This window comes from Lemur catta, chromosome 9 (genome assembly GCF_020740605.2).
Source record: "Lemur catta isolate mLemCat1 chromosome 9, mLemCat1.pri, whole genome shotgun sequence".
In the NCBI taxonomy this organism is placed as follows: domain Eukaryota; kingdom Metazoa; phylum Chordata; class Mammalia; order Primates; family Lemuridae; genus Lemur; species Lemur catta.
Genome location: NC_059136.1, coordinates 55,082,428 through 55,109,786, shown reverse-complemented (window position 1 = coordinate 55,109,786; position 27,359 = coordinate 55,082,428). Strand labels below are relative to the sequence as shown.

The following is a 27,359-nucleotide window of genomic DNA, read 5'->3' as shown; positions in this document are numbered from 1 at the left end:
CCTTTTATTCCTACTTCTATTACCAAGCTAAAGAGATACACTGGTATTCCTAGTTTCTAAGAGTTAATTTAACCCATAAAATGGGTGTTGTACTTTATTAAATGCTTTTTCTTCATTGATTGAAATAATCCTATGACTTTTTTCTCCTTTAGTCTGTTAATATGTTGAATTACATAACTAGATTTTCTGATGTTGCATCATCCTTACTTTCATAGAGTTAAATGGTATTGGTTGTAATATGACATGTTTTCTAGTTGTCTAGGTATTGTGTTAAGTTTCAGTGTATGTTTTGGCTACAAATATATTGTGAGTGGAATTGGCCTGTGCAGTGCTTGTGGTCCATCAAAATTGTATTAGTTTCATAAAATGAGCTGTATAGATTTTATTATTTTGAAAATTTTGATTTTAGGGAATAATTTATATAAGATATGAATTAATGGTTCCTTAAAAATTTGATAGGATTCACCTGTAAAACTGTAGCAATTGCTATAGGTACCCTACTCATATGCTTTCAGTCCACTCCAGATGATACCTGCAAATGATTCCTGAACATACCAATAACTTCCTGCCCCTCTATGCCTAAGGGCATTTTATGGCCAAGGGAATAGGCCTAACCTAAAGCGGAGAGAGTCAGGAGTGCCAATCAGCTAATAGATAAATGCCCCAGCCTCCTTGATCTGAGAGTAATGTAATCTGAGTGTAATGATTCTGAGAGGGTTCCACCTTGGCCAAACTCCATTTTCCCCCAGAAACAATCTATTCTTTGATGTCAATTAAAGCCAATTTATTGGCTTTCCTCTCTTTCATGTTTTACTCCCCTACTCTTTCACTGTACGTTTTGGGATCATCTTTCAAATATACCACTTTGCATCCAAATCTTGGGCTCAAGATCTGCTTGTGAAGAAGCCCCAAATAAGACAAAAATTATATGGGCCTGAGATTTTCTATAGAGGAGATATATTTTTAAAAAATTTTAAATTGAAGTAGTCATATAATAAAATTTACCATTTTAAAGTATACAAGTTAATGGTTTATAGTACATTAACAACGTTGTGCAAGCATCACCATTATCTAATTCCAGAATACTTCTATCACTCCTGCAAAAAACCCCTGTATCCATTAGTAGTCACTCCCATCTCCCTCCACACCCCAGCAATCACTAATCTACTTTCTTTTTTAAAAATTTAATCTATTTTTTAAAAAGTTTTATTTTTAATTATTATGGATACATAGTAGCTGTATATATTTATGGGTAATTGTGATGTAACATGATACAGTCATACAGTGTGTAATGAACAAATTAGGGTAATTGAGATACCTATCACCTCAGCACTTATCATTTCTTTGTGTTAGAAACATTCCAGTTCCACTCTTTTAGTTATTTAAAAATATACAATAAATTGTTATCTATTGACTATAGTCACCCCATTGTGCTACTGACTACTAGATCTTATTCATTGTACCTTACTGTATTTTTGTACCCATTAACCATATTCTCTTTCCCCTTTCCCTCCCCACTACCTTTCTCAGCTGTTAGTAACCATCATTCTACTCTTTATCTCCATGAGTTCAATTTTTTTTTTTTTAGCTCTTACATATGAGTGAGAACTTGCAATATTTGTCTTTCTGTGCCTGGATTATTTCACTTAACATTATGTCCTCCAGTTCCATCTATGTTGTTGCACATGATAGGATTTTATTCTTTCTTATGGCTGAATAATATTCCATTGCGTATATGTACCACATTTTCTTTACCCATTAATCTGTTGAGGTACTTAGGTTGATTCCATTTTGGCTGTTGTGAATAGTGCTGCAATAAACATGAGTGCAGATATCTCTTTGATATATTGATTGCCTTTCTTTTGGATATATGCCCACTAGTGAAATGGCTAAATCATATGACAGTTCTATTTTTAGTTTTTTGAGGAACCTCTGTACAGTTTCCCATACTGGCTGTACTAATTTACATTCCCACCAACAGTGTGTGAGGGTTTCCCTTTCTCCACATCCTTGCCAGCATCTGTTATTCCTGTTAAAATGGATAAAAGCCATTTTAACTAAGGTAAGATGATATCTCATTGTGGTTTTTATTTGCATTTATCTCTTCAATATACTGATTTCCTTTCCTTTGGATATATACCCAGCAGTGGGATTGCTGTATCAAATGATAGTTCTATTTTTAGTTTTTTGAGGAACCTCCAAACTGTTCTCCATAGTGACTGAACTAATTTACATTCCCAGCAACAGTGTATGAAGATTCCCCTTTCTCCACATCGTTGCCAGCATTCCTTATTGCTTGTCTTTTGGATAAAAGCCATTTTAACTGGAATGAGATGATATCTCATTGCAGTTTTGATTTGCATTTCTCTGATGATTTGTGATGTTGAGCATTTTTCATATGCCTGTTGTCATTTGTATGTCTTCTTTTGAGAAATGTCTATTAAGATTTTTTGCCTATTTTTAAATCAGATTATTGTTTTTGTCCTGTTGGTTTGTTTGAGCTCTTTATATATTCTCGTTATTAATTCCTTGTCAAATGGGTAGTTGGCAAATACTTTCTCCCATTCTGTGGGTTTTGTCTTCATTTTATTGATTGTTTCCTTTACTGTGCAGTTTTTTAGCTTGATGTGATCTCATTTGTCCTTTTTTGTTTTGGTTGCCTGTGCTTTTGAGGTCCTACTCAAGAACTCTTTGCCCAGACCAATGTCATGCAGAGTTTCCCCAATGTTTTCTTCTACTAGTTTTATAGTTTCAGCTCTTTGATTTATGTGCTTAATCATTTTGATATGATTTTTGTAGATGGAGAGAGATAGGATTTTAGTTTAATTCTTCTGTATATGGATATCTAGATTTCTCAGCACCATTTATTGAAGAGACCATCCTTTCCCCAATGTATATTCTTGGCACTTTTGTTGAAAATGAGTTGACTGTAAATGCTGAGGATGGGGGAGGGGTGGTATAGGCGATGCAAGACTGTCTTGCCTACCCTCTTTCATGCTTGTTTCCTTGCTGTTATGTTAAAACCAGGTACTCTGATTGCTCACCTAATTTTCTGGCTCTTATGCATATGCTTTCTTGCTGCTTAACGGTTCAATTTGGTCTTGCTGTGGGGAGAAAATTGCTGGAGGGTTCTATTTGGCCATATTGCTCTGCCCTTCTCCCACTAATCTTTTTTTCTTTATGATTTTACTTATTCTGGACATTTCATATAAATGGATTTATATAATAAGTGACATTTTGTGTCTGGCTTCTTTACACTTAGCATTATGTTTTTAGGGCTCCATGTGTGTTGTAGCAAGAATTAGTACCTCATTCTTCTTATGGCTGAATTATATTCCATTGTATGGATATACTACATTTTGTTTATTCATTCATCAATTGAAGGACATTTCGATTGTTTATACTTTTTGGCTATTGTGAATAATACTGCTATGAACCTCATTTACAGGTTGTTGTGTAAACATTCATTTCCCTTCTCTTGGGTATTACCTAGCAGTGGAATTGCTAGGCCATATTGTAATTCTATGTTTAACCTTTTGAGGAACTGCCAAACTGTTTTCCACAGTGACTATATAATTTGACATTCCTACCAACACTGTACAAAAGTACAAGGGTTTCCACATCTTTACTAACACTTGTTCTTTTTTTTTTTTTTTAAATATATCCATCCCAATGGGTGTAAAGTGGTGTCTCATTGTGGTTTTTGATTTGCATTTTCCAGTGACTGATGACATTTCTTCATGTGCTTGTTGGACATTTGCATATATTCTCTGGAGAAATATTCAAGTCCTTTGCCCATTTTAAAATTGGGCTGTCTTTTTATTGTTGAGTTGTCAGAATTCTTTATATGCTATATATACCTCTTATACCAGACCCTTGTCAAATATATAATTTGAAAATATGAGTTATTGTTCCTTTTTTTTTTTTCTTAGAGACAGAGTCTTGCTATGTTGCCCAGGCTGATCTTGAACTCATGGGCTCAAGCTATCCTTCTGCCTCAGCCTCCTGAGTAGCTGGAACTGTTGTCATGTGCCACTATGCCTGGCTTGTCTTTTCATTTTCTTGAAAATGTCCTTTGTTGTATAAAAGTTTTTAATTTTGATGAAGTCTAATTTAATTATTTTTTCTTTGGTTGCTTGTTTTTTTGGTGTCATATCTACGAAACAGTTGCCTAAATCAAGGTCATGAAGTTTTATTCCTATTTTTTCTTTAAGAATTTTATAGTTTTAGCTCTTACATTGAGGTCTTTGATTCATTTTGAGTTAATTTTTGTAGAAGCTGTCTGTTAGGGTTCCAGCTTCATGTTTTGCATGCTGATATCCAGTTGTTCAAGGGTCATTTGTTGAAAAGACTATCCCCATTGAAAGGTCTTGGTTTCCTTTTTAAAAATCAAACCATAAATGTATGGGTTTTATTCTGGGCTTTCAATTCTATTTCATTGATCTATAAGTCTGTCCTTGTGCCAATATCACACTACCAGTTTCACACTGTCTTGATGACTGTGGCTTTGTAGTTAAGTTTGAAATCAAGACGTGTGAGTTGTATAAGAGGTCTCTGATCACCATTTATATTTCAATAATATTTATTAAAAACTAGCTTATATTTACAGTCTTTGTCAGTAATATAATCATATATTGTCAAGAGTATTATACATAGAAATGGATGTTTATCCAGAATAAAATAAATGTGCTCCTTGCCCCTTAAAACAGCTTGTAAAGTTCTAAAATCAATTGGGCTAAATCAAAATTGTACCTCAATTGAACAAATTTGGAAACCTCTGAGATAAGCTCTGCATATTATATTTTCAGTAAATAGTTAATTATAACACACATAAAATAATCTTAAAATATGTTCTTTCTGCATTTTGAATTTTATTGAAGTATTTTTATTAGAAAAAATATATTTCATAATAACAGTTGAATTTGGACAGTTCTTACATGTTTTTTTTCTTTTTCTTAAAGACGGTTTCATGAAAGCACAGAGTATTTGGATTGTTGAAATTTGCTAAGCAAACATATTTTAAAGTAATGTATACTTGTTATATAACTATAGTTAATGTATTAATTCACTCATTGATTGAAGACATCTTGGTGGATTTTTAGGAACTTGGGAGATAGTAGTGAACTAGAATAGATGGACATTTCTTACCTTCCTGGAAAATATATTCTAATTAGGAGATGGAGACCACAAATGAGATAAATAAGTATTAGAAGGCATAAGTGCTTTGGAGAAAATGAAAATCAAGATACTTAATTTTGGGTGATGTTGGAATTTTAATTTGGATGGCCATAAAAAGTGATAATTGAGCTTGAAAGGGATGAGTTAGTGGTATGTACATTTAGAGAAAAAAGCAGTCCAGATTGAAGTAATATCAAGTACAAAGGTTGTATGGTAGGAGCATGCTGGACATGTTGGAAGAAGAGCAATGAATGAAGTCAGTGTGGTTAGGGCAGAGCAAGTGAGCATGGAACAGAGAAGTACAGAATGGTGAGAGACAAGGCTAGAGGGTGAGATTGCAGAAAACCTTTTGGATTATTGTAAAGACTTTGGTATTTATTCTGAGCAAAACAGGGAGTGCTAAAATGATGTGACCCAAAAAGTGACATGATCTTATTCATGTTTTAAAAGGCTTACTTTGACAGTTTTGTTGAGATTGATTAATGGGGGGAGTGGAAAAAGGATGGAAACGGGGAGACTAGTTGTGAGGTTATTGCAAGAATTTATGTGCAAGATGACGGTGACTTAGGTAGGCTAGAGTAATTGTGGTGGAGGTGGTGAGATGTCATCTCTGTAGATATATTTTAAAAGTAGAATCAAAAGATTTTCTGGTGGAACATATGTGGGATATGAGAGTAAACGATTACACCAAGATTTTTACCCTGAGGCAAACTGAAAGTATGGAAGGTTACCATTAATTGCTATGAGTAAGACTGGATGGAGCAGATTTGGGGTGAAGAGCTGTAATTCAGTTTTGGACTTGTTAGTTTTGAGATGAATCAAAATACAAATGTACTGAAGCTTGGATATAAGGCTGTGCTCTTAATTTTGAACTACAATAGTGTTGTGATAAAGATAGTATATCTTTCATAGCATAGTAAATCTCCTTTGGGTGGGCCAAATTGGACTGGCCTTACATTTGGAATAGGTCAAATGACTATATGTGATTGCTGTTGTTATTGCCTTTTTAGCAGTTCAGGAGCAAGCAGCACACTTTGCAATGGGAAATCTATATAGCAGTGCATGGCTTCTGGAAATTTATTTGCAAGAAGCTATGGAGAATCCCATTAACCTTTACGTTTTAAAGAATTACTAATGGGAATCTGAGAAACAGGTGACTGAATCTTTATACTTTCAACTTTTAAAATTTTCTGTCCCCAGGAGCATTCTATATTTCATCATCATGGTGTCTAGTTTATGCTTCCATTTTCTTCAATTTGGATAAAGCATTATCTTTTTTACCATCTGTTAACCTTCATATAATTATATCTGGTCCCCTTCATTTTATAAGATTTACTCCTCAGAAATTTTCATGTTCTGGTCATCATTCTAAATGAAACTGTCTATGTGAATATGCTTTGTAATTTAAGAAAAACTAAACTTCCTTTCTTTCCCCCCATTGTAAACTATAAATTTACTTTGATATTATTGAAGTGATTTATAGTTTATAATTTAAGCATTATAATTTGTAAGTTCTTCTAAGTGATGGAAAGGAAACTGTCAACTAAGTATGTTTCATATTTACTGTATTGAATCTTTGAATCAGTCAATATATAACAGAAAATAATTATTCTAATTAATATTACATTTTGTAATGTAGAGTAAGGGTACTCTTTCAACTCACTTTGCTTTATTCTTTTTATTTTACTAAAATTACTATATTTTTAATGGAAATTTAATTTATTTCTCAGGGGAAAAAGTGGGTTAACAATGTACAAATATGCAGTGAAACCAGTTGGGCCAGATTGAACAAAGTGCTATAGCACAGACTAGTGGGAAAATTTATTAACTGCAGAAATGTTCAGTTTCCTTAACTTTTTTAACAGATGTCTTTTCTTTAAAAATTATAAGGAGAAATTTAAACTTAAAATGCTTTTCTAAATTAAAATAAGATTTTAAAGTTGTATATTTATTATGAAGGCAGCAATGAGCTATTCTTGTTATAATCAACATACAATTAAATGCTTCTCAATGACTAATTTACTTTGGAAATCATACCCTAGTTTTTTTTCCCCTCCTCTTTTTTTTTTTAATTTCAGCTTATTATGGGTGTACAAAAGTTTAGGTTATGTATATTGCCCATGCCCCCCCATCCCCCCGAGTCAGAGCTTCAAGCGTGTCCATTCCCCAGATAGTGCGCATTGCACTCATTATGTAGGTATACACTGATACCCTCCCCCCACCCCCCACATCTGTCCGACACCCAATTGGTGTTATTCCCAAATGTGCACTTAGGTGATGATCAGGGAAACCAATTTGCTGGTGAGTACATGTGGTGCTTATTTTTCAATTCTTGGGATGCTTCACTTAGTAGAATGGGTTCCAACTCTCTCCAGGAGAACAAAAGAGATTCAAAATTTCATTTAGACCAGAAAATGTATGATGAGAATTGATTATCTTTGGTATAATTATCTGACCCCTTTACTCCCACTACTCCTGGAAAAAAAAAACAAAACTCCTGAAAGTAAACTATATTATGTTTAAAAAATTATATTTGTATGAACATTCAGTAATTAGTTCTTAAGTAGATATTTATGTTAAATACATGTATATTTACCTCCAATGTGATTATATCAATAAATATTTTCCTAGTCCAAGTGAGCTTTATTGGTTCCTAGTTTGACATTCCTAGTTTTTTTGTTTTTGGTTTTTTTTTTTAGGGGGACAGAGGGGGCAGGGAGGGAAGGGAAGGACAGACAACATTCCTAGTTATATATACTTATCTCCTCCTACTGTTTTTCTTTATCACTCTTTTTAAATTTTAAATATTTCAAACATGTCAAAAAGTTTAGAGAATTTACCATCCAATTATACAAATCTTAATATTTGCTATAGCATTTGTTTTACATTTTTTAGAGATATAGCAATTATTTTGATTACTTTTTCATGTATGTTTTTATTTGTATAGTTTATACTTATATACTGCTAAACCATATGTAATATTTTTTTTGCAAGATTTTTAACATTATATCATGGTATCATCTGTATTTATTTTTCTGAAACTTGCTTTCTTTTTTTAACCGTATATTTTGAGAGTTCTGTCAAAATTTAGATTCGTTTAAATCTAATTTTATTCATTTTGATTGTTAACTATAATTCTGTTGCATGGGTATTTTACAGTTTATCCATTGTTGTGTTGATTTAGTTTATCTAAATTTTTTCCAGTATTAACAGTGCTCAGTCAACGTCTCTCTTCATGGCTTCTTGTGCCTGCTTGAGAATTTCTCTGGGGTAGAAGTAAAATTTCTGGGTCATAGAGTATAGATAACCATTTTCAGTTCACTAGATACTTGAGAATGGCTCTCCAAACTGGTTGAAATGATTTATAATCCTGAGAGGAATGTATTGGTTGCTTTACCTCTTCTGCAATGCTTGGAATTGTCAGACTTTTAAATGTTTCCTAACTGATGGTTGTGAAATGGTTACTCATTGTTTTAATTTTGCATTTTATGACTGATGAAGTTAAGCACTTATTTATTAAGCATCTGTTTAATGTCCCATTGGGTTTCTCTGTGGAATTGCATATATTACTGTGATGTTTTGTCTTTTTCTTTATTAAACTAAAGGAGTTCTTTATTTATTCTGAATGCATATCTTTTGTTAACTATACACATTGCAATAAAATTTCTCCAGACTGTGGTTTCTCTTTTTACTTTATCTTATTTTACTATTCACAGGTGTTAAAAAATTCTTAATATAGTCAGATTTATCATTTTTTAATAGTTTGTGTTTTTTTTTTTTTTGAGAGAGAGTCTCACTTTGTTGCCCGGGCTAGAGTGAGTGCCATGGTGTCAGCCTAGCTCACAGCAACCTCAAACTCCTGGGCTTTAAGCGATTGTACTGCCTCAGCCTCCCGAGTAACTGGGACTACAGGCATGCGCCACCATGCCCGGCTAATTTTTTCTATATATATTTTTAGTTGTCCAGATAATTTTTATTTCTATTTTTAGTAGAGACGGGGGGTCTCGCTCAGGCTGGTCTCGAACTCCTGACCTTGAGCGATCCACCCGCCTCGGCCTCCCAGAGGGCTGGGATTACAGGCGTGAGCCACTGCGCCCGGCCTAGTTTGTGTTTTTTTTTTTTTATCTGGGTCAAGAAATCTTTTGCTTTCCTTTTTAATTTAATCAAGTCCCATTTATTTATTTTTGTTGTTGCTATAATTGCCTTTGGGGTCTTAGTTATAAATTATTTTCCTAGACCAATACCTGAAAGAGTTTCTCCTCCATTTTCTTCTACAGTTTTTATTGTTTCATGCCTTAACATTTAAGTCTTTTATCCATCTGGAATTAATTTTTGTGAGTGGTAAGAGATAGGGGGTCCTGTTTCATTCTTCTGCATGTGGCTAATCCAATTTTCCCAGCACCTTTTATCGAATAAGGTTTCTTTCCCAGTTTATGTTGTCTGCTTTGTCAAAGATCAGTTGGTTGTAGGTAATTGGTTTCATAAGGTTTTTCTTGACATTTGTTCTAAAAGTTTTAAAGTTTTGGCTTTCACATTTTAGTGTTTAATCCATTTGGAATGGATTTTTTGTATATGGTGTGAGGTGGGAATCTGATTTTTTTCCCCTAAAATGTGACAGCCAGTTGTTTCAGCTGTATTAATTGAATAGTGCAACCTTCCTCCACTGATTTGTAAGATCAACATTGACATATGGAGGAGTCTGTTTCTAGAGCTTCTGTTATCCTCCATGTTCTAGTTAGCATCTCTCTACTAATGCCACACTGTCTTAATTTCTATCACTTTATAAAGAGTAGAATGAGTCTACCTTAAACTGTTATTTCTCTCCAGAATTATTTTGATTCTCCTTATCTTTGGCTCTTCCACATGCATTTTAGATTCAGCTTGATAAAATCCATGGAAAACATTGTAGGAGTTTTGATTAAAATTGCACTGAACTTTTCAGATTTAATTTGGGCAGACTGACATCCTTGTGGTATTTGTTCTATTCATCTTCAAATAGTAAATCTCTCCACTTATGTAATTAATTCCTCTTTTAGGTCTTTTAATGAAGTTTTATATTTTTAATGGGAGGGTCTTTCTCTTTTTTTTAAGGTTTATTTTCAGGACTCTTATGTATTATTTTTCTTTCTAACAAGTATCTTTAAATTTTTATTTGATGTTTTATAATCGGTTATTGGCAGTATATAGGATATACTATTTATTTTGTTTATTCATCTTTGATCTAAGAAATTCATTTAGCTCTTTTACTAGTTTGGCTGTCGATTTTTTTGAATTTTCTTTCATAATCAAATAACGTTCAAATAAGGACAGTTTTATTTCATCTTTTCCTGTGTGTGTGTTAGTGCAAGCGCGCATGCGTGAGAGAGAGAGAGGGAGAGAAAGAGAGAGAGATAGATACTGAGGTTGACTTAACTAGGCTAGTGCCTCCAGAACAGTGTTGAATAGAAGTGGTGATCCTGGGGATCTGTGGCTCATTCCTGACTTTAAAGAGAATGCTCTTACCTTTGATTCTTAAATATAAAATAGGATTTAGGGTTTTCATAATTATCCTTTATCAGGTTAAAGCACTGCTACTTTCTTTTTCTTGTTTGTTAGATTTTATATTATTTTTACAGAAATGAATCTTTCATTTTATGAATGCTGAATGATTTTTCTGTATTTATTGATATAACCATTTTTTCTATTTTCATCTGTTAATGTAAATTACATCAATATATTTTCTTAAATCAAACTATTCGTGTACTTTCGGTGTAATCCCCCTTTGTATTGATACATTCTTCTTTGTTCATTTTTTTTCTATGTTCATTCATATACATTTGCTATATAAAATTTAGGATTTGGTTTGTTAAGATTTATGCATCCATTTTCACTTACGCTGTTGGCCTATAATTTTGTTTTTATGTTGCTTGTAGTAGGCTGAAATGGCCCTCAAAAAAAAATCCATGTCCTAAATCCCTAATACCTGTGAATGTTTCCTTATTTGGCCTCCCAGCCCTCCCTGCTCCCACCCTCACAGATGTGATTCAGTAAGGATCTTGAGGTGGGGAGATTAGCCAGGTGGGCCCTAAAGCAATCACTTGTATCACCATAAGGTAGAGGCAGAGAGAGAAAGGCAATGTGAAGATGTAACAGAGTTTGAAAATTTTGACCTTGAATACTGAATTGATGTGGTCACAAGCCAAGGAATGCTGGTAGTCACCAGAAGCTGATTGCTAGAAGAGACAAGGAACTGATTTTCCCTAGAGCCTTCTGAAACAGCGTGGCCCTGTTGACATATTGATTTTGGTCAGGTGATACTGAAATTGGACATGTGGTTCCAGAACTGTGGAGGAATGAATTTCTGTTGTTTTAAGCCACCAGTTTGTGGTAGTTTGTTACAGCTAATTCAGAAAACTGATTCACTGCCATTTTCTGATTTTGCCATTAAAAATTTCTCATAAATTGCATTGGGGAATTTTCCTTCTATCCCCCTCTATAATATTTTGGATAATTTGAGATACCTATTCCTTCAATGTTTGATAAGAGTCACGTATAAAACCATCTAGGACCTCCCCTCTCTTTCCTTCTTTCCTGCTCTCTTCCTCCTTCTCCCTGTAGTTACCTCTTCCTTATTAACAGTTTCATCATTGCTTTCGTGAAGTCTCTGGGATCTCTAATTCAGAGTCAGGTATTTATTAGTGAGCTGGGGTCTTGCCTCAATCTTGATATTTAGTGATATTGTAAATGAATATATTACTGATATTTTAAATTAGTGATCTTGCAAATTCACATATACAAACCAAGTCTGTGGATGGCTTTGTTCAGTGTCGAAGTTACAAGACTGTCTCACTTAACTAAGCCCACAGCTTCATGGGAGCTGTAGCTTGAGAAGCTTTCCACAGCATATTTTCAGACTCTTTTATTAATAAAGAAGGGCCCCCAGCCATCAAGAAACGAATCTAAATTCCAGTTTCTCATTTCACATGGAGCACTTTTGGTTCGTTATCCCACAACAGCTGTGCTCTGGTACTTACTTTTGGGATAGGAGCACAGTAGGCCTGAGGCTTTTGCTCTGCTCTTCTTTTCTTTCATTTCTGTTTTATTTTTATTTATAAGCTAAAGTTCTGTGTGTAGAAACAAAAACCTTTCTATTGAAAGCCATCTCTGTTTTTAGCAGAAAAATGTAAAAACTTCAGGTTTATAGTGTGGCATGAAACTAAATACTTTAGTATTTAGAGATAAAAATATGGTTTGGGGAAAGTAGAGAGAGAAGTTAAAGTTTAAGTATAGGCAGACTGGTAGAGCTCACTATAATTTTTAATTCTTTATAATTTCTCTGAGGCTTCAAGTGTAAGTTAAATTTTGTGGGTTTTTTTGCAGTTCTGTATTTTGTTTTGATAAATAGTATTGCAGGCCGGGCGCGGTGGCTCACGCCTGTAATCCTAGCACTCTGGAAGGCCAAGGCGGGCGGATCGCTCAAGGTCAGGAGTTCGAGACCAGCCTGACCAAGAGCGAGACCCCCGTCTCTACTAAAAATAGAAATAAATTATCTGGACAACTAAAAATATATATAGAAAAAAATTAGCCGAGCATGGTGGCGCATGCCTGTAGTCCCAGCTACTCGGGAGGCTGAGGCAGTAGAATCACTTAAGGCCAGGAGTTTGAGGTTGCTGTGAGCTAGGTTGATGCCACGGCACTCACTCTAGCCCCGGCAACACAGCGAGACTCTGTCTCAAAAAAAAAAAAAAAAATAGTATTGCAGATATCTAAAATTTTTTAGTAATACTATCTACATGGCAATATAATGTATGATTGTATTTTCAGCTTGTCTTTTGTTTTTATTACCGTTTCCTATCCTTTAATTACTATTTGGCATTTCAAATTGTCAAAACTTGGGAGATGGACCCCAAAGTCTATATAATTAAAAAATTTCTAATTATAAAGCTGTTGAAATTTCTACATAATTATCTGATTGTCTCATTTCTCTAATTTAATTGGTTGAAGTCAGTTTTTGTCATATTTGATATCCCTCTCTTTGGAGCATACTCACATAGTGAATGAATCCCTCAATAATTCTGATAGTGCTGTGTTTTTTCCTCAAAGGAAATAGCTTATTAATAACTTGCTTTAAATAGCATGTTAAAGTTAAACCTTAGTGGCAGTTTCTTGTTTTCAGCTATCCCACGCTTTGTTCCTATGACTTGCCAAACCATCTCTGTTCTCTAGTTTCTGATATTTACCTTAGGCCCTACCTTTGAACTGTTGTGCTACTGTTTTAGATCACTGCCTTCAGTTAATTTTCCTATATTCAAAACTTGGCACTTTCAAAATCCTTTAAGTATTATCTCAGAATTTCCTTATATCCTCTTTAGCCTGCCTCTTCTCATCCCACAACTACTATCCAAAGCATTTTGGAAATCAGCCATTTTATTAGAAACCAGCAGCTCCCAGGACTTCTTTCTCTGGTGGATCTGGTTCGTACTTGGTACTTAGGCAAATATTAATCTTTAAACATAGCTGACAATGTTCAAATCACCATGCAATAGTTATATCTTAAGAGCCTTCCAGTTTAGATTCTTTTATCATTAAGCTGGCTTCTTTTTTCCTTTTTGCCATTAAGGCAATGCATGGTATAAGGGAGGCTATGAATGGATGGTATGGGAAGACTGCAGCCTATGACTTCAAGCCTGAGGGCACTCAGGGCAAGTATTAGGTATACAGAAAAGAGGGGTCAAGGAAAATCTTGTCCCTTTTATCCTTGTATATTGTGAAGGAGGAGAAAGAAGATAGAGGTAAGGGGATGATCAGAGGTATGTTCCAATTTCTTCTTTTTGGGTTTTGACCCAGGAGGAGGATGTGTTTTGGTTAAATTGATTGGCAGCTTTTATCCTTCTTAATATTTGAGATTCTTGGAAGGAAATTACCCCTTAGGGTGCCCTGTGGGCATAGGTACTTCAGCATGAACTTGTACCGCATCATGATAAGAAACCAAGAAAACGCCACTCTTAGCTTCCAGAACTATCCTTTGTTCCAGGGTGGCATGAAGGACATAAAAATTACTACATGTCCTTGCCATGACACCCATCTATAGTGAGGGATGAGGTGACTTTGCAGAAGAGCCTGCAGAATAGACAGCTTGTGCCATAGCTGAATAGAGGATTATTAAGAGACTAAGAGGAGTCAACAGTGCTTGTGGGAACTGAAGTGAGATCGAGTTTAGTAGTGGAGCACAGTTGTCTAAGTTGAGAAGAACCAGACTGCATTAGATGAGCTGTAGTTTGTAGCAGCAGAAGCCCTATAGAACACCTAGATACTTTCTTGGAGAACAGCAAAGAAAGGTGTAGAAATAGCAGAAATAGAGAATTTATCCAAAGGAGCTATTTATCAGACTAAAATTTAGTTGGGTGGCTTTAAAGAAAAATCTGGCAAGTGTACTGTTGAGGAAAATCAGATCAAAAACAGAGAAATAAACAAGGTACATTTGTGTGTGAGTAATTTTCCAAAGCCACAATAGCCAACAGAGAAGAGTTTGTAACAACTAAGACTTGGAAATGCTCAAGGTTAAAGCTTCTTCTGTACTGCTGTTACCTCCTAAGAGATTTATGGAAGATATCATCATGCTTTCCTGTTTCATCCTACAAATGTGCCTATAGTTAAAGATGCCATGCTTACAGATCTTGGAATCATGGGGAATCTTGCAGAGCCTTGCTTCTTGCCTCAGTGGTATCAGATGAGGGGGTGGGGCCACATGTGGCCTTCTGGATGCTTGAGTGTGGTCTTTTGACTGAATCTAAATTTTACAGAAAAAACCCAGAACACAGCCTGGGCCACTGCATCAACTTTCCAAATCCACCATGCCAGTGCTGGGGGAGGGACTTGTAGGTTAGTAGCACAAACTGCCCTTGAAGTCTGCCTTTTGAGAGACAGAGACACCACGGACTTGATGATGCAAACACTTTAGGGTAATGCTGTGGTTGAGTCTCTCTGGATTTCTAGGCCTCTTGCAGATCTCCTCTGCATCCTTGTTTTATTCCAAATACAGCCTGGGCAGGAGGAGAAAGCATTAAGGGATCTATGGTGCGAATGCATTCCTTTTGTGGCATTTATCATAATTATAATATAAATAATATTTGTGCAATTATTTGTTTGCTTATTGTCTCCCCTACTATACTTTAAACTCTATAGCAAAATCTATATCTGCTGAGCTTTATTCACCAGCTATTAGCATAGTGTTGGGCATGTACTAGTGAATATATTTTGAATGAATCAATAATGAATGAATTAATATTAATATTTATTTGCCCATCTATAAATAAATTGAAATTTTATGGTCTGAATTAATTTTTATGGTGAATTACAGCTCCATCCAAGTTTATCTACTAATACTGAATGTAATATTATCCTTTTAGTAGAAGGTAGTGAATATATTATATTCAGTGGTGTGCTTGCAAATGCTAACAACCAGTTCTCTGTTAGAAAAAGCTCTGATTTGTGGTGTTTTCCAATTTCCTCTGTCTGAATACACCCACTGTGGCTGATTTCAAGCTAATTCATATTACTTCATGGAATGTGGAATTGGGAAGAAGTGTGCAAAATTGGTTCTAGTGAGTCAGTGAACAACACTGAAGTTCTTTAATATCCATGTTCTAGTAATGCATTGTTCTTCACATACAAATATTGTGCTCATGATACACATTCAATAGAACATGTACTTTAAAAAGATTGTGAATTACTAAAGGCAATGCTATCAACTACAAAAGATAAACTCAAAAAATCTTTGAAGCTCAACATAATAGAAGTTTTTGACCTATGTGAAGTCTACACTGGTATAGCTGATCAGTTGAGGGTTCTCCTTCAAAGAACTCAGTTAGGTTCCCAGGCTCCTTTTTTTCTGTGACTTCTTTATCTCTAAGGTCTTGAGTAAAGAGCATGAAATCTCTTTACTAAAAAAAAAAGAGAGAGAGAGAGAGAGATTTAAAGGTCATGGAATTGGCACACATCTTTCTACTTATAATCTAATGGATAGAATATAGTTGTATGGCCACAGCTGCACCTAATTATAGGGGAAATGTAGTTTTGTAAGAGGAAAAGAAATAAGTTTTTTGAATAACTAACCAGAATCTTCCACAATTTTCTAGTTATGTGCTAGTTATATTGATCAATTTACACTCATTCACTTTATTTCCTCTCTGACAAATGCATACACATTTATAAGCTGGTTGACATGGTTAGAGGTGGAGTCTAATAAATTCTCTTTTCTGTGCAGAGTTAGCTGGATCATATGAACTTGGCCTATGGTCTCATTAGCACCAGTCCGTAATCCTTCCCTTCTTTGTATTACTCTATTATTTTTTATCCCTGTTTAGAAGAAAATCACAGAATTTTGCAGACCTTTAGATCTATTTAAATTATTGTATATATCTAACGTAACTTTTTTTTGCTTTCTTTGACTATTAAGTGTAATTGTTGTGCTTATCATTTTTGTGGTTTTAAAAAAATATTTGTATTTTCCTTATTTTTTTCCCTCTCTGTCAACCCCACAAGGATGGTTATGGAATGAAACATATGGTAATAATTGATAAATTTGGGTCATTAGAGATTATTCCCTCTCTTAATATTGCTATATTACTTTAAAAAATTTGGCATATTTAGGACAGAATGTAATAACACCTTATAATTTTGAATCCTACATGTCTTTGTATTCTCAGAGCCTAGATGTTTTTGTTAATTATGAGGATCAACAAAACTATTATAGTAGGCTCTAGCAATGGAGATTTATAGGCATAAATATTTCTGAGATATTTTTAACAGTATTCATCACAAAATACAGTTGAGTGTTAACCTTATTGGTTAAAGGGTTCCATTAGCAAATGTCCTGTGATTTTATTCCCAAATTAGTTATAGACATTAATTATTTCATAGCCAATTAAAAAAAAGTCATGTCACAGCATGTATATGTATATGTGTATGTGTTTGTGAGAGGTAGTTCAGTGTTGTTAATTTGTAAGTTCAGTTGCTATGTGTGTAAAGGGCTGCAAGTAAAAGTGTCAGTTCTTCTGTACTATAGTCATGCATAACTTAATGATGGAGATACAGTCTGAGAAACGTATAATTAGGTGATTTCATCCTGCAAACATCATAGAATGTACTTACACAAACCTAGACTGTACAGCCTGCTACACACCTAGGCTGTATGGTAAAGCCTATTGCTCCTAGACTATGAACCTGTACAGTGTGTTACTGTACTGAATACTATAGGCAGTTGTAACACAATGGTAAGTATTTGTGTATCTAAATATACCTAACCATAGAAAAGGTATAGTAAACAAAGGTATTATAATCTTAATGGGACCACTGTTGTATATATGGTCTGTTGCTGACCAAATCATCATTATGAAGTACGTGACTGTACTTGATATGAATGGATTTAGGATTCCTGAGATTTAAAGATTAATAAATTATTAATCCAAGAGTGGGAAGAGATAGTAAAAAATGAACAGAAAGGTAACTTGGGTTTAGAATATGAATATGAAGATGGTAGGAGCTAGCAGTTTAGGAGGCAACAAATAATCTAGTCAGAAAAAGAGCAACCAGTGTGGCTAGTCCAGGACCTATGAGGAAAACAGAGGAGAACACATGAGGAAAACAAAGCCCATAGTGCTTCCAAGCCTTTTTCTCATTTTGGGCTACACAGAAATGATACTGTTTGTACAATCAATAGTTCACGTAAAAGTAAACTGACAAGGCTGCTTGCTGTTGGATTCCTTTGTCCTTCCCTAGCTACCCTTAGGAGCACACTTGTAACCCATTTAACATACTGAATTGGGAATCTCTGTCCTAGGCTAGTGGTTCTCAAACTTGAGCAAACATCAGAATTACCTGGAGTATTTACCCCCCCAATCAATCAATCAATCAATCAATCACAATTGCTGGGCCCTGTCCCAAAGTTTCTGATTCAGTAGGTCTAAGGTGGCACCTGGGAATTTGCACTTTTAATGAGTTCCCAAGTGAAATTGATGCTACTGACTCAGAGTTCTTTGAGAATCTCTGCTCTCTAAAAGAGGTTAAGTAACCTGATTAGCTCGTGACAAATAACGAAGCAGCAAAAGATTGTTTCTGAGATGATAATGATTAGATAATTATGTCTCACAAACTCATTTCTATTTCATTGTTAATGACCAGGCTCAATAGGATGACATTTTTCAACACTCTGTGACTTATTCTAGATAGATTCATATCTTAGAAGCATATAACATAGAGTATCACTGAAGCATGGATAGTAATTTCTTTAAAACAGAAAAATTGAAATTCAAACTTCATGTATTTGTGGTTCTATTATAGTGTGTGCCTTTCACTTTTAAAGGAGATCTGCAATACCTACATTTGTCACAAGATGGCATCAAAAGGCTGAAGATTTTGGTTGACATTTGATTTTTGAGACTACTGTTGGGTTAGATATGTTTATATTTTATATCTATTCCAACCAATCATAGAAAAAGAAATTTTGAACTATGAAGTATTTATTTTTACTAGATTTAAGTGAGGTACTGGTATTTTCATGTCAAAAATACTTTCTTATTTACTTATAAAAATAGGCACTACATTGATGTTATTGATGACCAATTCTTTTGTAAATTGATGAAACAAATATTGGTGTGATAGTATCAAATATCTTATCATATTTTTCCCAGAAGAACTTCAAACAAATTCAATTTAGCAAACATTTAGGAGATCTCTATGATCTATAAAGTCTTATTGTGCTAGTATAACGTATAGTCCATGCCTCCAGTGAGTTTCAAATTTAGTTGAGGAAAACAGAAATGTATATACAATTCAATGAGAGGACAAAATAATTAAAAAGTCATCAAGTAAAATGTTGTGTGATAAGACCTGTACAAACAATATGAACTAGAATGATGGAGAGTTAAAGAAAAAATTTAAATGGTATTTTACAAAAATATCCTTGTGTCAGTTGAAAACACATTGTTGAACCTTTCTTTTACTGTGATTATCTATAGTGTTATAATTTATTTAAATGTGAGAAACTGTTTATCAATCTGGAGGGCTTTGTAAGATTCATTGCTTGACATAAAATTTCAGCACTCTCTTGAAATATGAACTCACATTTTATTTCATGATAATATGATTTTTTTCCTGATTAATTAAAAAGGGTTTTTCAGAAGAGGATGAAGGGTGTTCTGGTCACAAAGACATTAATTATAATATACTTAGATTTCTGGAGTCTTAAAAACATATCTATTAAAAAATCAAAAGTAGAATGGCCATTAACAGGGGCTGCGGGAAGGGAAAAGGGGTGATGCGTTTAATGGGTGTACAGAGTTTCTGTTTTGCAAGAAATGTTTTGGAGATGTTTCACAACAATGTGAATATCCTTAACACTACTGAAGTGTGTACTTAAAAATGGTTAAGATGGTAAATTTTGTGTTATATGTTTTGTACCACAATAAAAAAAATCAAGTGTCTTACTACAAATTATGAACAATTAATAGGTTTTTATTGAGGATCAACAATGTTAAGTAGCCCTTAGGAGCTACTTAAAAGAAATAAAAACCCCTTTAAGCATGTAATATAAGATTAACCGAATATTAACAGCTAATTTGCTAGAAGTCTAATATATACCAGGTAATGCACTAGACATTTTATATAAATTATTTCTGATCTTCAGTCCTCAATACAGGAAAATAGGTATCATCATCTTTATTTCTTCCCCCCCTCTTTTGTTTTGGGACAAGGTCTTGCTCTGTCGCTCTAGAGGGCAGTGGCACCATTGTAGCTCACTGCAATCCCAAATTCATGAGCTCAAGTGATCCTCCTGCCTCAGCCTCCGGAGTAGCTGGGATTACAGGCAGTCGCTCATCACACCTGGCTAACTTTTCTATTTTTAGTAGAGATGGGGGTCTCAGTCTTGCTCAGGCTGATCTTGAACTCCTGGCCTCAAGCAATCCTCCTGCCTCGGCCTCCCAGAGTGCTAGGATTACAGGCATGAGCCATTGCACTCGGCCATTATTTCCCTATTTTATCATTAAGGAAACTAAGTTTTATAGCTGTGAAGGTTCAGTACCTCATTGAAGAGTGCAAAGTTTCTAATCTTGCAGTTGGTATTTAAAGCCAACTGTCCAGCTTCAAAATCCATTTTCTGTATATTACACCATGCCTCTAATTTAAATAAAAAATAAAGAATACAACTGAGCAATCAGTAATTTGTCACTCTAGTTTGGTGTTTCTACTGTCAGTAAATGTTGTCTATTTCATTAGAATTATTCTGACAAAATTAAAGGAAAGGATAAATTATTTAATTTATGGCAGTAGATAATTTGGATTACTTCAGAAGGATAACCATGTACTTTTTTGTTGGCTTGAATTTTTGTCTCTCTTTTTGTTTGTTTTTAACTTTTGGGAACACTAATTTCTTTTCCCTATGTCTTCATGTACAGGTTATGTGGGTATGTAATTTGTGCCGAAAACAACAAGAAATCCTCACTAAATCAGGAGCATGGTTTTATAATAGTGGATCTAATACACCACAGCAACCTGATCAAAAGGTTCTTCGAGGTCTGAGAAATGAGGAGGCTCCTCAGGAGAAGAAAGCAAAACTACATGAGCAGGCCCAGTTCCAAGGACCCTCAGGTGACTTATCTGTACCTGCAGTGGAGAAAAGTCGATCTCATGGGCTCACAAGACAGAATTCTATTAAAAATGGGTCAGGCGTGAAGCACCAAATTGCCAGTGACATAGCTTCAGACAGGTAAACATTTTGTTTACTCTTTAGGTAAATGTATTCTTTTTAATCTTCATTCCAAACTGAAATAAAAATACATGAAATGTTTAGGCAACAGTGAGCAGCCTAAATGTAATGTAAATTTTCATATGTTTTTTGTAAATGCCATATGTGATGTTCAGGACTTAGAGCTGTTATAGGTTTGAACTATCTTAAGTTTGATGTGGGAATGTTAGGTTATCAGATAGATTTCCCAGAATAAACAAGAGAAATAAAACAAGGAACTTAGGAGGTTATTGTCATAGGAAAGACAAACTGGAATAGAAGCACTGGGAATGAAGAAGAGTTGGTTTTAAGACACTCTATGCAGCTTGGATTGATGGGACTAACTGGAAGTGTGAATTAAGAGAATGGGGGAGGTTAATGATACCTCCAAAGGTTCTACCCTGGGCTGAAGAGTGATGTGGATTTTGAAGCAAGTAAATGCATATGAAACATCAGGTTTATAGTGAAGAGTTTCATGAGATGGATCTATCCATGGGCTAACACTGTTGCAACTATTTTGGCTCAGTTCTATGAGTTTGTGTATGTTTAAAGGGTAAGACTCTTAAAAATAGTATATAGAGTTCTTAATTTCTTCCTTTGGAAGTGGGGGAAAGGAAAGATTTTCATGGGAAAATACCTATTCCTCTGTTTGAATACAATATCTTTTAAAAATCTGATTTATACCATTTCTATTGCTCAGAAGTGGCAGGTGCATTTCTATGTGAATAGGTACAAAAGTCATGCATTTCTGTAAAAACAAATATAAGTTGTACTTACAGCATAGTGTTATCAGTTATAACAAGAAAGACAATTGGGAGTTACTTTAGATAGTCCCTAAAGTCATTACCTTAATGTGTTGCTATGTCTTGAGAGAATAATAAAATGATGACTGCACCAGTTCTTTTGCAAAGTAGTAAAAGAGAACATTTAATCCTATCTTTGGGGAAAACAGTGGCGGTTTCATGGCTGGAATACTGTTTACACATCTCAGGATAATATATCAGGAACTCAAGATTTTAAGGTTAGAGGTCTATCTTAAATTGAGATCCATCTTAAGCTGAAAAAGATTTGAGTGCAGTTTTATCTTGAAGGCAATCCCAGGTACCACCTATAGGGGAAGGTTAAAACAATTCAGCTAATAGAAAACACAATACTGGGTACATTCAAGAACTGGTTACCTCTTTTGGCAATTGTTTTAATCTTATGGGGGCTTCTGGGAGACAAGTTAGAATGATCTCAGAGTTAACCCACATAAAGGGCAAGGAAGCTAGAGTATTTATCCATCAACTCTCCTTTGATATTGGTACAGGGGTTGTTAATTCTCTGGGACTCACCGGCCACACATGTTCCCATGCCAGAGAAAGTACTCAGACACTGAGTGTCTGTCACAAAAGCATAGTAAGAAGACTAGTATATAGGAAATGGTGAACGATTCAACAATGTGGATAGGATGGATGCTGGCAGTATCGGCTACTGGAAGTCCCTAAAATGACAACTATAATGGTCAAAGTATATGAAAAAAAAAAAGGAAAGGTAATAACCAATGGAGATAGAATTTTAAAAAAATGAATGAATAAATGGATAATGGGAACATAGACCCATTCTTTAAAACTAGGTACCTGTAAGACATGGCTTTTTTGGAGCTTAGAGAGTCAGGTTTAGGAAGAAGAAAAGGAAATACTAAAATGTTAGGTCACATAATAGAATATTAATTTGTGGAATGCATTTCTTTAGGAGGTTGTGCATATTAAAAATAAATTCAGTAGAAAATGTCTGACTAGAGACATCAGACGCCAGTTCTCCTAAGGAAGAACTAAAGTTACAAGTGAATAATCATAACTTGAATAGAATGTCACAAGGAGAGTGCTAGAGCATAGCAGAGAATTCATGGGAAGAAACTGGGGCACAGAAAAAGAAGGAAGCCAGAGGCTGGCAGAGATCAGGTGGGAACCCTGGGGACTTGGTATTTTGTGGGATTGTTTTGACTCTCCTTTCACCCATGGTGGACTGCTGGTATCCAAACTGTTGGAGAGCTCCTCTGCCCTCAAAAAACCAAACTGGTGTGGGCAGCAATTTGGGGTGTGGGCAGCAATTTGGGGACATCTTGAGGACATTGTACCAGACTGCAAACTTAGGCCGGGTGGCTCTAACGCCCCCTGGATTTGAGCATCGGGAGCAGGGTGCCGTACTTGGGATGCAGCCATCAGGGGATTGTGTCCTGCCCAGGGAGTCTCAGCCCTTGTGGGTCTACATCACAGGTGTCCCTGCTGATATTCTCCAGTGCCTGCACGGAGAGTGGCATCTGCACAGGGCTGGACGGACTCAAGGGAGCTGCAGGGTTGCCTGTGGTCTAGCCCTCAGGGAGTACTTCTCCTAAGGGAAGGGAGAGTGCAGCAAACCAAGGAAACACCCCCTGGAACTAAGGAAACCAGAGTGTGTGCTTTCCTGAGTGGAGAACTCCCATCTTGTGGGCTGGGAATGGCAGTGCCGCTTCCATCAGAGACACAAATGCTGTGCTTGGCTCTGCAAGGGAAGAGTATAATTCCATCTCAGCAGCCAAGTGGCCTCAGTGCTTAAGCCCAGATGTGGACCAGGGTACTTCCTTCTGGTGCAGACACATCTGTGGCTGATCCCACGGGAGAGTTGGCACAAGCACACTGGACAGCCTTTCTGGGCCCCATAGGGGTGATTACATCCCCGCTGGCAGTGTGGTCACCTGGCCCGGGCTTGTGGAAAGGCAGGGCCCCCATCCCACCTCTGCACTGAGTGGCAGTGTTCCTGCAGCAGCGAGCAGGAGAGCTTTGTAGTTTTGGCCGAGGGAGAAGGCTTTGCACCATAGCCATTTCGGCAGTGAGCCACAGGGAGGGCATCTTTTATGACTTTTATGACATTGCAGCGTAGAGATAGACAGCAGTGTCTGATTGAACTGAGCATCCTGAGTGCTGGGATGGGGTTGTGACAGGTGCGACAGGGAAATGAATTGAGTTCCTGCCTGCTGGCTATGGTGCTGTGGCAGTTCCCTCCCTGCCATGCTGAGACCTTGGTGCATTTCACCAGGAGATCTCCCACCACCTGTGTCAGGGGCTGGAGCTTGCTCATGCCACTGGAGGACCCCAAGATAGGCTTGCCTGGTCCAGGTCCGCCCAGCTTCTGCCCGTAACCTAACCCCTGGATGAGCAAGGAGCTCACTGTGCATTGTACAGACCAGCCCATTGCCTGAAACAATTGAGAACTTCTGGTAAACAAAGATCAAGCACAAACCCAACTATTACTGCCATAGCTGCTTGGCCTGGAGGTTGAACTGCACAACCCAATACAAAATGACACAAGTACACAGGGCTTAGGAGCAAGATAAACTACTTGAGACCTTTACTTGCCCCTCAAGAGGCTGTGAGCATACTCATATGACCAGGACACTGCTACTACAATCAGCATTTGAGAAAATCACCACACTAAGGCTATCTGTAACCAAGGAATTCATACAGAGTCTTTGTCACTGAAAGCACCCGAAGCAAAGTCAAACAACCCTATATAACATACAATATAGTCACATCCTCAAGGGAAAAAAAAATCCTGTCCAAATGAAAGTAAATTCAAAAATAAGCAGATTTAATTTCTCCAGATGAGAAGGAACCAGCATAACAATTCTGGAAGTATGAAAAAACAGTGTGATGACACCCCAATGGATCATACTAACTCTTTGTCAATGGATCTTAACCAGGCCATGTGTGGTGGCTTACACCTATAATCCCAGCACTTTGAGAGGCTGAGGCAGAAGGACCATGTGAAGCCAAGAGTTCTAGAACAGCCTGGGCAACATAGTGATACCCTGTCTTTACAAAATATATTTAAAAAAATTTAACTGGGTATGTTGGCATGTGCCTGTAGTCCCAGCTACTTGGGAAGCTGAGGCAGGATGATCACTGGAGCCCAGGCATTTGAGGTTGCAGTGAGCTGTGATCGTGCCACTGCACTCTAACCTGGCCAACAGAGTGAGATCCTGTCCCTAAAAAAAAAAAAAAAAAAAAAGGGTAGTAACTAAATTGAAACTTTTAAAATGTCAGATACAAAATTTAAAATAATGATTTTAAAGAGGCCCAAGAGAAATTTGAAAACCAATACAACAAATCAGAAAATCAATTCAGGATATGAAAGAAAAATTTACCAAAAAGATATAGATATTTTAAATAAACTGGAAATGAAAAATTCATTGAAAAAATTACAATATACAGTTGAAAGCCTTACCAATAGTCTAGACCAAGCAGAAGAAAGAATCTCAGAATTTGAAGACAAGTCTTTCAAATTAATCTAGTCGGACAAAAATAAAGAAAAAGAAATTTAAAAAATGAGCAAAGCCTTCAAGAAGTATGGGTTTACTTAAAATGTTAAAACCTACAAATCATAGGTATTCCCAAGGGAGAAGAAAACACAAAAAGTTTGGAAAACCTATTTGAGGAAATACTGAGGAAAACCTCCCTAGTCTTGCTAGAAACTTAGACATACAGATGCAAGAGGCTAACAGAACTCTAGGGAAATACATTGAAACTTGCAAGTCTTACAAAACAATTACACAAATGAGGCTACAAAGCAACTAGGTAACAATTAACATTATGGCAAGAACATTGTAGCAGGAATTACCATTTGATCCAGCAATCTGGGTATCTACCCAAAGGAAAAGAAATCATTATATCAAAAAGATACCTGTGCTTGTATGTTTATTGCAGTACTGTATTCACAGTAGCAAAGATATGGAATCAACCAAGTGTACATCATTGGGTGATTGGATAAAGAAAATGCAACATACACACACACATACACACACACCCCCCCATGGAATGCTACTCAGCCATAAAATCAGATGGAATCATGTCATTTGTAGCAACATGGATGGAACTGGAGGCCATTATCTTAAGTGAAATAACTTACTAATTGAAAAAGAAAGTCAAATACCACATTTCTCACTTAAAAGAGGGAGCTAAATAATGCGTACACATGGACATAGAGAATAGAATAATAGACACTGGAGACTCAGAAGGGTGAGGAAGTGGGAGAGTGGGAGGGGTGTGAGGAAAGAAAAATTACCTAATGAGTACAATGTACACTACACTAAAAGTCCAGACTTCACCACTGTACACTATATCCATGTAAGAAAACTGCACTTGTATCCCCTTAAATCTATAAAAATAAAATTTTTTTTTCTTTTGCCTGGCTGCTATTACTTATAAATGCATATTTAATAACTTGAAGTATCCTGTAATTATATTCTTCCTTTCTGAACCTCAGAAAAGTCAAACCAACAGCTCCTTTTGCTTATAAAAATTACTTTTAGTCAGAGAAGTTAGAGTTTAATATCAGATTTGATAGTTATGCCTAGAAAATAAAGTTGGTTATAATTTGTATAAACTTTCATTTGAGAAATACTTTCTCTTCAAGAATAATTTAATTCTCCTTTTCATAAGCAAAAAAGAGCATTTGTTTTAATTTTAAATACAGATTCTACAGTAATTTATTAGTCATGTGCCTATAGCCAATAACTCTTTTCCCAACAGCAAGGGGTCAGCAAACTATGCCCATGAGCCAAATTTGGCTTGGCCACCCCCACTTTTTTTTTTGTAAATAAAGTTTTACTGGAACACAGCCATATCTATTTATTTACTTATTGTCTGTGGTTGCTTTTGGCTGCAGTTCCATAGGTAAGTTGTTATAAGAGATCATATGGGCCTCAAAGCCCAAAATATTCACTCTCTGACCTTTTAGAGAAAAAGTTTGCCAATCTCTGCCCTATAGAGTATTAGTTCTCTTTGTGTTACAGAATTTTCTCCTTTCTGTGTCTTTTGTCACCATTTAAATTATTTCAGTTAAGCCTGTTTTCTTGTTCTCCTCTCTCCTACCTTTTCTCTCAGCTTCGAGTCTTCTTTTTCTCGTCTCTCTCTCTCTTCTTTCATATCAGAATGGGTCTTCTAGCAGTATTTGAATTGAATGGTGAAGTGGAGGTAATGATAAGGAATTTAAGTTCAGTTTAAAGTATTATAATTTGTATCTTCAATACCATTCAGAAATCAAAGTCCTCAAGAAGAGAATCTTCAGTTCAATTAAATTTAAATCTCTGTGGATCTAGATCTATATTTGATAAATAGAAAAAAGTATGTTACATGTTTCTTTCAAGGAGCTTTAATCTATAACTACATGCTATAGTAGTTTTGACCTGTTATATGACTTGTTACTTCTCTCACAGGTCTTAGCACAGTGCTTTACAGACAGGCCCTTGTTGAATGAATGAATATCAAATTGGCCCTAGACCTTAGCTTAGAGTAAGTGAATGTTTACTTAATTAATTAATTTATAAAAATTGCAAATCTTTTATCAACTTAGATGCAAAATATCGAGTTTCAAATATGCTTTTTATTTCAAAATAACT

General features: G+C 35.7%; 1 protein-coding gene across 22 annotated transcripts in view; it reads left to right on the top strand.

The window, feature by feature from the left end:
• The window catches only part of RIMS2 (regulating synaptic membrane exocytosis 2), a 637,809-nt gene that overhangs the window by 181,888 nt on the left and 428,562 nt on the right, over positions 1 to 27,359 (top strand). For all 22 annotated transcript variants that reach the window (XM_045561860.1, XM_045561877.1, XM_045561882.1 and 19 more), the window contains one exon: positions 20,613 to 20,923. In XM_045561860.1, the coding sequence (XP_045417816.1) occupies positions 20,613 to 20,923 (311 nt within the window). The remainder of the gene's footprint in view (positions 1 to 20,612; positions 20,924 to 27,359) is intronic.